This window comes from Nymphaea colorata, chromosome 4 (assembly GCF_008831285.2).
Source record: "Nymphaea colorata isolate Beijing-Zhang1983 chromosome 4, ASM883128v2, whole genome shotgun sequence".
NCBI lineage: Eukaryota > Viridiplantae > Streptophyta > Magnoliopsida > Nymphaeales > Nymphaeaceae > Nymphaea > Nymphaea colorata.
In genome coordinates this window covers 26,967,869-26,980,392 of record NC_045141.1, presented here as the reverse complement: position 1 = coordinate 26,980,392, position 12,524 = coordinate 26,967,869, and the positions used below count along the sequence as shown (strand labels likewise).

At 37.0% G+C, this 12,524-nt stretch overlaps 1 protein-coding gene across 1 annotated transcript; it reads right to left on the bottom strand.

Annotated features, from left to right (window-relative positions):
- Nucleotides 1–333: 333 nt before the first annotated feature.
- On the bottom strand, nt 334–12,257 carry LOC116252709 (succinate--CoA ligase [ADP-forming] subunit beta, mitochondrial). Its single transcript, XM_031627167.2, has 12 exons — nt 11,928–12,257; nt 9,653–9,763; nt 8,110–8,221; nt 7,073–7,137; nt 6,388–6,465; nt 4,885–4,959; nt 3,351–3,503; nt 2,638–2,772; nt 1,961–2,125; nt 1,423–1,545; nt 978–1,049; nt 334–888 (listed from the first exon to the last, which is right to left on the bottom strand). Exons 1-12 carry the CDS (start codon nt 12,027–12,029, stop codon nt 811–813), a joined length of 1,269 nt encoding a protein of 422 aa, XP_031483027.1. The 5' UTR covers nt 12,030–12,257; the 3' UTR covers nt 334–810.
- Between the last annotated feature and the right edge of the window lie 267 nt (nt 12,258–12,524).

Here is a 12,524-nt window from a genome sequence, read left to right as displayed (position 1 = left end):
CCGATAAGGAGTCGTCGTTCAGTCACTTCACCGTCTTATCAACCCGTCCTACCCTTCTGGCAAACAAGGTGCACGCCCTAAAAACAATTTCACTGCTGTACCGGACGTGAGATCATAAAGGGATGGATCATTGAAGGTATGATAGCCCAGAAGGGCCTGGGTGTCAGCGGAGATGAAGAGGAAGAGAGGGAGGGAGAAAGCAGCTCAGGGTAAGCGTTCAACGAGGAAGGTAGCAATATTGATGCAGGCCCGCATTTTGCTAAAAGTTCTCATGGGGAATCGATAACGTTTAGCATTACATCTAACTCAAGTCAAAAAACGAATTAAATCAAATGAAACAAAGGCAGTAGTAACCTCTTCACTATTTGATCAGCGATGACAATTTTTAACTCAGAAAAATACATAAAAAATACAAAGGTACAGACTTCATCCTGAAACCCTTAGCGGAAGTGCGCAGACTTAAGGAATCAGTTTTCCAGACGAAAATATTTCTATCTTTTGAAGCTCATTTATCTGTGCGGGTTACATTGTAAAATTCCTAGTGGAATATATCCTAAAAGGCAAAGGGAAACAAATAGACAGCATTTATGATGCCGTAACTAGATCCATAGGCAATAGCTAATCTGTTGGTTTTGTAAACACAGTAAAGAATGGACAGGGCTCACCCTCCGCAAATTGGAAAAAAAAGAAAATTTTATCAATCTCTGGCTCGGCTTACCCAGAGAACCAATTATATAACAAAGCATTTGCATTTTAAAAAGAAATAATTATTCAAAAAGCACCATAACCGCTCTGAAGAGGTCTAATAGATTACTTGGCTGAGGCTTTTACAGCTTTTTGTGCTGCATCATCCAAATCCTCCGCTGTGATGATTGTCATCCCACTCTCCTGAAAGTTACGTTTCGGCAGCATCAGTTACATATATAGGCTAAGCAAAGCATACGAAGAATCAACCAGCCGCAGACTGAAAAGCTCACCTTCAAAATTCTCTTCCCATGGTCAACATTGGTTCCTTCCAGGCGAACAACAACAGGTACTTTGAGGGCGACCTGGTAAAAAGAGGCCATCATCAAGAGGTTAAAGTAGTAATGTTGAAACATTTAAGGCTGACATGCTTCCCGGAACACCAAGGAATCAGCAAAACAAATGGATTTGGAATAAGTTCGGGGGCAGTTCTTAACTTCCCCATACAAGAACATCCTATGGAAGAACTTCCGCTACTTAGCTGCACACCCTAGAAACGTCAGAAGCAACTGACGGAACTCAACAACTCTACCAGCTGTGTAGTGAAATCTACAGATGAAATCATTTGTTTGCTGGAGATAAAATTTTCCACCGAAGGGCTACCATTTCAGAATTTAAGCTTTCTGGAAGTTCCTTCTAAATCAATCCATGTGTGGAAGATATAACAGAAAAGATTACCTGTTTGGCAGCATTGACAATGCCACTTGCAATTACATCGCATTTCATGATGCCCCCAAATATGTTCACCAATATTGCTTTCACCTTGTCATCAGATGTTAAAATTTTGAATGCCTCCACCACCTTTACGACACATTAAGATATAGCAGTTAAACATCGTTCAGGCCAACATAGGTTGAAGTCATGAATGATGAAAAGAAATAACAAGAATGACGCTATCTGTGCCTAATTACAAAATTTCATTAAAAGGAACCCATCAGTTTTAAATCATATGCCTCAGGAGGGCCAGGACAAAGCTCCATATAAATTTTCTGCATGTTATTCCAAAGTCCGGGCAACTTTTCTGGACTAACATGCTGAAAATGTCATCCAAGAAAAGAGACAGCTCAGTTATTTAACTCTTCGATGAATATAAATTTTCTGCATGTTATTCCAAAGTGCAGGCAACTTTTTCTGGTAACATGCTAAAAGTAATATCCAAGACAAGAGGTAGCTCATTTATTAACTCTTAGCTGAAGTTCTGAATAGCAGCTCTTACCTGGCTCTCTGAGGCATTTCCACCAACATCTAGAAAATTGGCAGGTGTTCCACCGTGCAGTTTAATTATATCCATGGTTGCCATTGCCAACCCTGCTCCATTCACCATGCACCCAATCTCCCCATCCAATCCAATGTAGTTCAGGTCTGCTTTCGCTGCAGCAACCTGAAGAAGCAGAAAACCATAAAAAAAAGGGAACAGAAGAGTAAAGGGGACACAAATATACACAGGGAAAAGGTCAGATCTTTTCTCATAAAATGTCTGATAGCGAGCTTAAATTAGCTTGAAGCTCTCACATACTCAAGCAACTATAGCTAATATAAGCATTAAGAACTCAAAATGAGCCACAATTGGAGATTGTAAACAACCCCAGCTCATTCCTACAAGAAATTTTGGTTGCCCCGGGCACTGATTAGCACAGACCAAATACAAGAAAACCAACAGATAATGGTGGAACTCGATTAACTAGACCAAGACTAAACCTGATTTTGTTAGAAGTGCAACTGATCAGCACTTAACCTGCTCATATACTTTAAATGCTCTAGTCCAGATAAACAGGTGTCGAGCCATCCCATTAAAATGGGTTCAAACCATTTCTTATCCATATGATGCATATGGAAGGTCAAAAGACTTCAAGAAATTAATTGACACAACACAAGATGGGTTTGGAGATAGACCTCTCTAGGGTCCTCTTGAGATGAATCACGAAGACAAAATATTTCTTTCTGACGAAAAGCAGCATTATCATCAAAATTCAACTTTGCATCGGCTGCTACCAACTGGCCTTCAGAAGTCTCAGCCATGGGATTTACCTGTATAAGAAACAAGAGTTACCATTTAACTCACACTTGGAAGAAATGATGTCCATAATATTACAAATAAGAGGCTCTCTCTCTCTCTCTCTCTCACGATACATACATACACACACACACACACACACACATATATATATAACACATGGCAACACACACCAAAAAAAAAAACCCTAAAAGCACAATGTATAACAAAGAGATGTGCTATATAATGATCAGTGCTATCATTGCCTATCTAAATTCTAAAATGAGCTTTTATGCACATGCATGGAGACATGGAACCGGAAAAAATATGTAGGAAGGCCAGGCAGCTTTCGTAAAAAATTCAAGGGAACTATAAGCCATTCCCTGGAAAAGTTCATATGTAACATTGGTTTTCTGAAAACCCAATGCCCCCCCTATAACCTCTGGTTCCACGTGTCCATGGCTGTGCATGTTTGTAATGTAAATATAAAACTAGGGATGCATGCATGCATATCAATGATCTCATAACCTCCTTGCATAGCAAGACCAAATATCAATAATGGAAGGCCTACTGAAATAAAACAATCAAAAAAATATTTTATAAGTCAATGAACCTCTAGAAGTGTGCAATCACACTCGCAGAAAAGCTTATAGAGCTTCTTCACTTGTTCAATGGATGCATTCCTATCAGCCAACTTTGGCGATAAGCCATCAACAACCTTGGCAGCATCTTCATCGGTGATCCCTTTGAAAACATCAATAGGCACCTACAGTGAAAGCAAAAGCATAAACTACATTTCCAAATCTGCATTTGCAAGACAAAAGGAAAATAAAGCAAGAGAAGGAAAATGAGAGGGTACAACTGCCTTGATGCATCTAAAGGATGGTAAAGAGATGTCACTAACTGGGATTTCCTCAGCTACAGAAAAATTTGATGATAAAGTGAAAAAGAACCATTTGGGTGAAACCTTGGGGAAAATATGTTACAACTTACAATATCTAACTAAAAATGATACATTGAAGAACATAAAAACTTGGTAATGATACTAAAAAAAAAAATCATGAGCTCATGGCCATTGCATTGTTCAGGAATCTCACCAGAAAATTGCAATATCTGCAATTACATTTGAAGCTTATTGAGGATTCACCAAGGGACGTAAAAAAAAATTTGGAGGAAAAGGAGATAGACTAGAAATGGTCATATTGAGAACGAACAAGTGATTAACTCAGCCTTCACAGGATACCAACCATCAATCTATTTGACAGGTGCAGATGATATCGGTGGTTGGGAATCGTGGTAGAAGCAGAAGGGGGAGGGGTATAGTGAGTGGATCCAACGAAATATGTGATATGATTATTTAAATGCATGAACATGAGGACAAATTTGCCAAGAAGGGCTAGAAAAAAAAACCCATAAGTTCCATGCGGGGTTGCTTGTCCAACATAGAACATCCAACCCACTCAAGCTTTGTGATTGCCCTGTTTATCAACTGTTTACCAAGTCACCCAAATTGGGAGAACTACTTAGTGTATTGACATTAACCTGGCCTACATTTTAAAGATTTTCAGGTGCTGTTTAGTAGAAGATGAAGTACCAATATACAGTATGGTTCAAAACTTACCTTTGATAATACATTACTGATAAACCTTATATGTAGTTTCTTATAATGACAATCCTAATCATAACATATGAATATAAAAATAGTTGCAATCCAAAGTTTTTCTTTTTTTCCCAGTACTAAACATGCTCAGAACTATATAGGACACTCGTGGGTAAAGAATAAATTAATTTAGGCATGACCTCTATCATCAAATGGCAGAACCTTGATTCAAAAGAACTTTCCAGGCCATCAGCTAGCCACACCAATTATATGCACCATGGCTTAGGACAAGCCCCACCAACTTCAGAACAAGTACTACATTCATGGCACACCAGCATTGATTTTCAGACAAAACAAGAATGTCAAATAACTGTACAAATTCCTTCATAGAAAATACTCTTCTTTGACTTTACAAATTCCCTTGCCTCAAAGGAGATATCCTTCATCCAAGGATCAAGACAACCAACACAAATGCACATGCAGAAAGGCAAACAAGGAAGAGAGAGTATGCACTTTCATTGTATTGAAAGTACATGTTATTATTTACCTTTATGATCATGTCCGGGAATTTCTCTGCAAGGTCTTCTATACTTGTTCCACCTTTTTTACAGGCAATTATTATCTACACAAAGAACACAGTCTACATCATTATCATCTCCAGTAAACAGCCAACAAACTGAAGGATCTGATAACATGAAAGTTTTATCCAATCTGAAGAAGTGCTAAATTTATATCCACAGTAAGACTGGTTCTTGATCGGAGATAAATTAGACATTTCTCAATGCTGAATGGTCATTACCAAAATCATGGATTTAAGAATTCCCATATATAATGAGCATATGACTTTAAAAACACAAGACAAACCCTTGCTTAGTCAGAACAAGAATAGCATGAATTGTCCAGTCACGAAAATCAAGAGCCCTCGTTTTGAGAGGTTGCATTAGGTTCTATAATGTAACAGCATCAACATAGAAAACTCCGAAAATAGCTGGCTTGCTCCTGAAAAAAGTTTTCCTTAAACAAAAGCAGTACGAGATGACCATTACCAAGTCACACTCCACAAACATATGTAGGTTTATAAGATAGAATCACATGCATAGATTGTGTCAACTATTTTTAATAGTATCAATTGTGTCAACCAATCCATCAATTGTTAGATCAGAGATGTGTGTGGTTGGAATGACCTCAAAAAACAATGAAGTCTCATTTCTTTTTCAAGGTATTTTTGTCATAAATAACTAACCTGCTGAACCTTTTTCTTCTGACAGAAGCACCCTAGCTATACATCCTCCCTAATGGTTTACAGTTCCGCTTGTTTAATATGATCAGGTGGCCCACAACATGCAAAGTAATTTTTTAAGAAGTTAAACTAACAATCATTTTTTTTAGCTGACAGTCATCATAACAACATTAATGGACATGATTAAATTGTTGAGAACAGTGCACATAATACTCATATTTACCAGCGCTAATATCTAGAAAACATATATATCAAATTATGCGTTTATGTATTTTATATATTATTCCCACTTTTTTTTTGGAGGAATAGCTCCAATTCAAATTTAAAAAATACCAGCTTCACAATCCAAGGGCAGCAAGACCAAATGGAACACTTGTCTGATTCATTATCTAACGAATGCAAATATTTTCTTCCTTGATATGAAGTTACACACTATCAAAACCTGAAGGTTGCAAAGCACAGTCAAGAGTGGAAGCATGAGAAACTAATGGGCATATCAATTACAAGTTTACAACGCCAGTAATCTAAAACACAAAATTTGCTGTAGCTACTGTTACACTATCAGATTCATTATTTTTTGGCTAATGCAGATACATCTGTAATGTGTCCTTCAAATGTACCTAATACTAATAACAAAAAATATTATGTTCCTAACTGTAGTTTCCAGGCTTATACCTATGTTTCCACAACTTTGTATAATTTTCACAGACACATCTAGGTAACCAAAATAGAAAACATATTAATGCATATCCATCTCTATCATCAAGACTGTATCTTCTAAAGAAGGAATTACTAAAAAAATGAACTTACCGGACCCGCAGTCGTTCTATCAAGAGTTATAGCAAAGTACATTTCATTGATAAGTGACATCTTTTGGCACAAGTAAACCTGCAAAATCACAGGGAAAAATGAAGAATGAGCTTAGTTTTCCCTTCAGTACTGTACTACTGTGTCATCAGAAAACAAGAAGCGAATTGAGATCTCAAATTAATCCAGCACAACATTTTCAAACAAATGGGCCTCCAGAGACCCAGATCTCACAGTTGACATAATATCATATTTTCTCGTCAAATAAACTCATGTTCAAGTAGGCAATAGGTTTCATAAAAAATCTATTTTCAAGTTCGCAATATCCCTTTGCAAGTGATTTTCCATAGACTCCTAAACATGTAGCAAAGGACCAAAGTGTGAAAAGAAGAGGGACTAATAACGAAAAATAAACAGCACATGACAAGTGGAACTAAGACACATTAATATTTCGCTCGTGGTTTCATTTTTCAGGTTCTATGCCAAACTAAATAAATGAAGGTTTCTTGGTTGGCAGATTTTCCAATGGCACAAGTTTGTGCTTCTTAAAGGACATCTCACAACATAGAACACCAAAACATGTCATTACTGACATTATTTGCCTGTATATATCTGAATCTCCAGTATCTAGCTCCAGCAAATAGAGGACAATAAGACAAGGAAAAGTACGCTACTGAATATAGCTGACCTTGTTCACAGGTTTCCCTTGAGGACCAGTTTGTTTTGTGACAAGAATCTGACCAAGCATTTTTCCTGCAAAACAAGGGAAATTCCTTAGAGAAAAACAAAAAAAGAACTAGGCAAGATATTCTTATCTACCACTTGTGACAATATAGCAACTCTTTGATGGCAAATATGTTTTGGATCATTGGATGCAAGTTTGTTAAGAGACAAGCTTAAATGAGCTGGGTATGTAGTGAATGTTACACTGAACAATTGAAATCAGTTTGTATCAATAAGCTATTTTCTACTAATCAGTTTCCACTATGCAAAGCGATCATATTAAATAACACCAGAAAACAATTGAAAAAATTGTAGATGAAACAAATTCCAACATAATTTTCAATGTTAATATTAGTTCTTTTGGCCAATGCTTTAAAAAATCACAATAGAACCCATATTGAACAACTAGAGATATGAGTTAATCATTTCACGTCATGCCATATTACAAGAGAACATTTAAAAAATGGGAAAACTTAAATATTGCTAATATTTGAGAAAATCTAGCCAAACAATAAGATACACAAAAATTAACCAAAAAAAAATTGTAGACAACTGAGAACATATAAATTTGCTAAATCATGAAAATTAAAATAGAAATCTGATATTGAAAATATTACAGTCTTCCAAGTTCCTGTCAAACTTCACAGTTGATGAATGATGAATAACAATAGTGAGTTATTAAATTAAAAGATAACAAAGCAAGCTTGCTGAAAAGAAATTTACGATAACATTTATTTATTCATTGATATCACCGATCATGAGAAAACAACAAAAGTACACATAAAACAAGAGCTCTATTACACTGTTTTTTAAAAATCCAGATTTGAATAAATGCAGAAGGTTCACAGCAAACAGACATACAATCAATGTCCTAAACAGTATGCTTATCCTACCAAGGAATATATGCCACTAAAATCAGAACAAGGAACGAAAAAATGGGATATCATTATTAGTTTCTTTACTAAAAAAAAAAAAAAAACTATACATGCGCAATTCCAGTACCAGAAATTTCTTCAACATCACCAGCTTTCACTATGTGGACTCCACCCTTAAGACCACTTTTGAATGTCCCCAAGCCTCTTCCACCAGCAAGAATTTGACTCTTAACAACTAACTGACAAAAAAAATAAAAGGTAACATCAAAATATTATTCATCTCATTCACACAACTACAACCCTAATAGGAATCAACTACCATGACAATTGTATGTTTCACAGGTATAAAGGGAATAACTGGAAAAAACTTACAACACTTTATGGAAGCTTTTGCAAAAAGCATTACTTTTCTGATCCAGCTTAATACTCTCATACCGCGAAATTAGCTAGAAGGTCCTTAATGTTTCCAACACAATCTGATCTAAAACATCCACTCAATTTTCGTTTAAAAAAGTTATATAGTGTTTCACAGGTCATTCCTAGCATTAAAATATCATACATATTTAATGCATAAAAAAAATGCTTATGGGTTGTCAATCAAGCATTTGGTATTACATTCTACATATACAATTACCATTCCAAAGATTTTTTCGGAACATCATTATCATAAATGCTATTTAGGTAGAAAACTAGTCAAGATAATATGCAAATACCAAATCAGTGCAGTGCTATTAGTATGAAGGAAATATTGAATCTGCAAATAGTCCTCAGCCAGGGTAGGATAGATGAAGAAACAAAAAATGATCAACAGAATTCTCAATGCATTTTATTTTTAGTTACTGTAAAATTGTATGGAAAATAGCAAAAATCAAAGACAAGTCCATTTTGATTCTTGAAACATATGCAACATGCATGAAAATATAAGGAAAGGCAAAAGATCAAAAACAGTAACTAAATAGAGCAACAAAGGTAACTGAAGGAAAAAGGTAAAGGAGTGATGTTCCTTCCGTTTGAAGGACATCAGCACATAAAGCAACTGGGGTTCTATACTTCAGTCCCATCTTAAATAAACATTGAAATAGGTCCAGAACTAGAAGGCATCATCATTGCAGACATATGTATAGGAGTGAAGAAAACCAAGTAGAAGCAGCAGGAAAAATAAATACCTGATAGTTTTATTTTGTTTTGCCATAAGGAGAAAAAGGATGAAAAATGCACGGGGATAGTCATGAAAAGAAATCAGTTACTTGAATAACACATTTCTATATCAGCAAAATAGAGAAGGAATGTAGATCCCTAAATTAGAGAACCATTCTTTAACAATATTGAGCTTATATGTTTGTCCAATGATTCCTTCAACCAACATGAAAATTCACCCCTGTGCTAACCGGTCTAAGTTAAACCTTAAGAAACAAATGGATCTATATATAAGCACAATGAACAAGAAACTTATATCCACATGACCAAAAGAAAGTTGTAAGTTTTTTTCATGACTGAAGAAGGAAACAAGAACATAGGCAGGAGAAAAGTATCTAATTGCTCCATATGTTAGTATTAGTCCCACACATGAAATACAAGAAACATGGATTATTCAAGAACCAAAAACAAGCATAGAAATATCCAGACTCTGAATTAATAAAACTAAAGGACGAAAAGAAAAAGCAGCTTACTTCCTCTTCGTTAGGGAAGGTACTTTGGATCACATTTTTCACCTCTTGAACAGAAGAAATTGCAACTCCTTTTGGAACATTTATGCCATACTTACTCATCAATTCAGCACCCTAGTTGCAAACCGAAAATAAATTAGTTGAAAGGCAAAATTTCCAACTTAGGACATGATACATGCTTCACTAATAACATTCTTCCACCTGTCACTATTGAAAAGAAAATGGTCCCATCCATATGAAAGAGCCACGCAATTTAGTGTTTATCATCTGAAATTTTGTTAAAAGAAACAGCTTTTTACCTTTTTCTTTCACAATTCAGGGTGGCAGGCATTTCCAGCTTTGAAAATTCATTTGCTTAAGCCTTACATACATCTTAAAAATCAGTAAATAGTACAAGTTAATTATATCCATTAATAGCTGGCACCTGGCGTGAAATTGGGATGGATTATGCACTATCAGGCACCCACCTTGAGCCTTGGAAGTCTTTTGCCATTCAGACTCTTGATAACAGCAATATCTTCTGTTGTTTAGACAAAACATGTGAAATACTCTGCTAAACTATCTTTTCCTAGCCTACATGATGACCACCTTTTGCTTTAGTACTAACTACTAACAATTAATTAGAAATTTCATTCACATAACAAAAGTTAACATTTATCCAATATTTGTCTTCTATTTTCAAGTGCCAAATGGTAACGTTACATCATCTATGTCCCAGGAGTTACATCCTTTCTGCTCCTGTTTCTGTTTCCAACACCATCCGGCCATCATCTTGATGATGCCAGTATGTTCTTCAGAACAGGCTATACATTCTCATTTTCTATCCAATTGTGCATCTATAAACCATCACCTAATGCAAGCTAACAACACATAGGGAAAACACGTCATTCCCCATTCCAAAATTACTCCAGCTTTGGTAGGTTATTACCCCATTGACTTAACAAGAAAGCCATCAATCAGATATTCAATTCTTGGATTGCAGGGTTGCAGCAAGTCCATAGACCCTTACCCTTCTCTGTCCAGCATCGATTGGCCATTACCATGCTGGCATCCATGCATGTTCTTGCAAGATATAAAATGGGATCTTCTTACCCCAACACCCAGTTTCCTTAAATGGACTGGTGATTACTCCATCCTTGTCTGCAATACTGTTTTTAAAGCTGAGGTGTCTTTCATCCTATCACCTTCCATCGATAACACTGATCATACATCTGTTTTTCCACACCAGCCACTATATACAAAAAAGGTTTCCTACCAGAGAGTTTACCTCCCCTTGAGTAATTACTCCAATCCTGCCTGGAGAATGTTCATTGTGTTATGAGTAGCATCTCGGTGCTACTCGTGACACAACTTTTATCAGCATAAGATAATTAATCCTCGTTGCGCTGATAGGACTACATCAGCAAATGAAACATTGAATTTTCCTTACATAGACACCTGGATGCACGGATTTATTCAGCACGAATAGTCATTGGAGCTGCATTCAGATTTAAAATGTTCCTCACTTAACTCCCATTCCGGGACAGGGGTGGATGCAAATACCCCTAAATGCTGATCAATTATAGATCCACCTAAAACCTTGTGCGTTTGAATATCTTGAAACACCAAACTACCGAAGCTAAAAGACCAAGAAATCTCTTCTGCTCCCAAACACTCTAAACTCGAATGTAAAAAGGATCCACAAAACATCTGTGTTCTTGATTACTCTGAAATGGCCAAACCACTATGCCGCAGAAGAAGAAGAAAAACCCTACTGTTCCTGGATTCCTGGAAATGACCAAAGTGCAAAACTGCAGAAGAACAGATAGCCATAGAATTAAGGGTTCAAATTTCTCGTCGATTCCGCCCATTTCCGTTTATACAAGAAGTATTGCTAAGAATCATCACTCACCCAAAAGACCAGGACAAGCGAATAGCATATTCAAAGCCTATCCAATATTTCTGGAGAAGTTACCATAAAATTCCCCTCAGTAAGCTCCGGCATTGTCCACAATATATTGAAAGAAAAAAAGCGAAACTAATACGAAATATAACTCCATAAAGCAAAAGTGAGGAGGATCGTTATAAAGAAGCAACCGAAAGAGAAAACGAAGCAAATGAAACTACTCCATTGTTCTCTTCGTCGGATCCCGCAATTTCAGAGAAGCGTTTCGATGTATCGTTTCATTAAACAAAAAATGTGACCAAATAACGTTAATCATAGTCAGCATCCCAACCCGTCCCAGATTTCTGGAAAAAAGAGAGAGAGAGAGAGAGAGAGAGAGAGAGAGAGAGAGACCTGATACTCGTGAACGTTGAGCCGCCGGAGCTGCTGGTTTTGCCATTTGCCGGCGACGGAGAGCGACCGGGAAACAACGCTCTTTAGCAGACCCCTCACCATCTCTCCTTCTCTTTGCCTCTTTCCAAAGCCAAAGATTGAACCAGTCCGACCGTTCTCTGCTTTCGAACCTCTCCTCCGGCAAAGAGGAAAAGGGAAAGGCGCGACCAGAGAACCGAAAGGGCGGAGAGAGCAAGCAGGAGACGAAATTCCCCAAAACAGCAACGAGGGAGAGGGAGAGGGAGAAAGAGCGAGAACGGACTTCCTTCGAGCCGCCTGGGGAGGACTTTTGCTCCAACCTTCGCGTGTCGGCGCAGGAAAAGTCCGAGTCTGCCTTCCACCGGAATTAGGTTTGACTTTCCGGGCCTCCAAGAAATTTTCAGATAGCAGCCAAACTTGGGACCTTCTTTCCAAGGGACTCGGTGGTTTATTTTTCTTTAATTCTTCTGGGGGCTGTGAACCGAATTAATTTATACCCACAATCCTAATTTTCTGAACTTAGTTTCGAGTGAATATTGAGTTGCAGTTAACGAATGAAGATAATAATGTTTATACAAA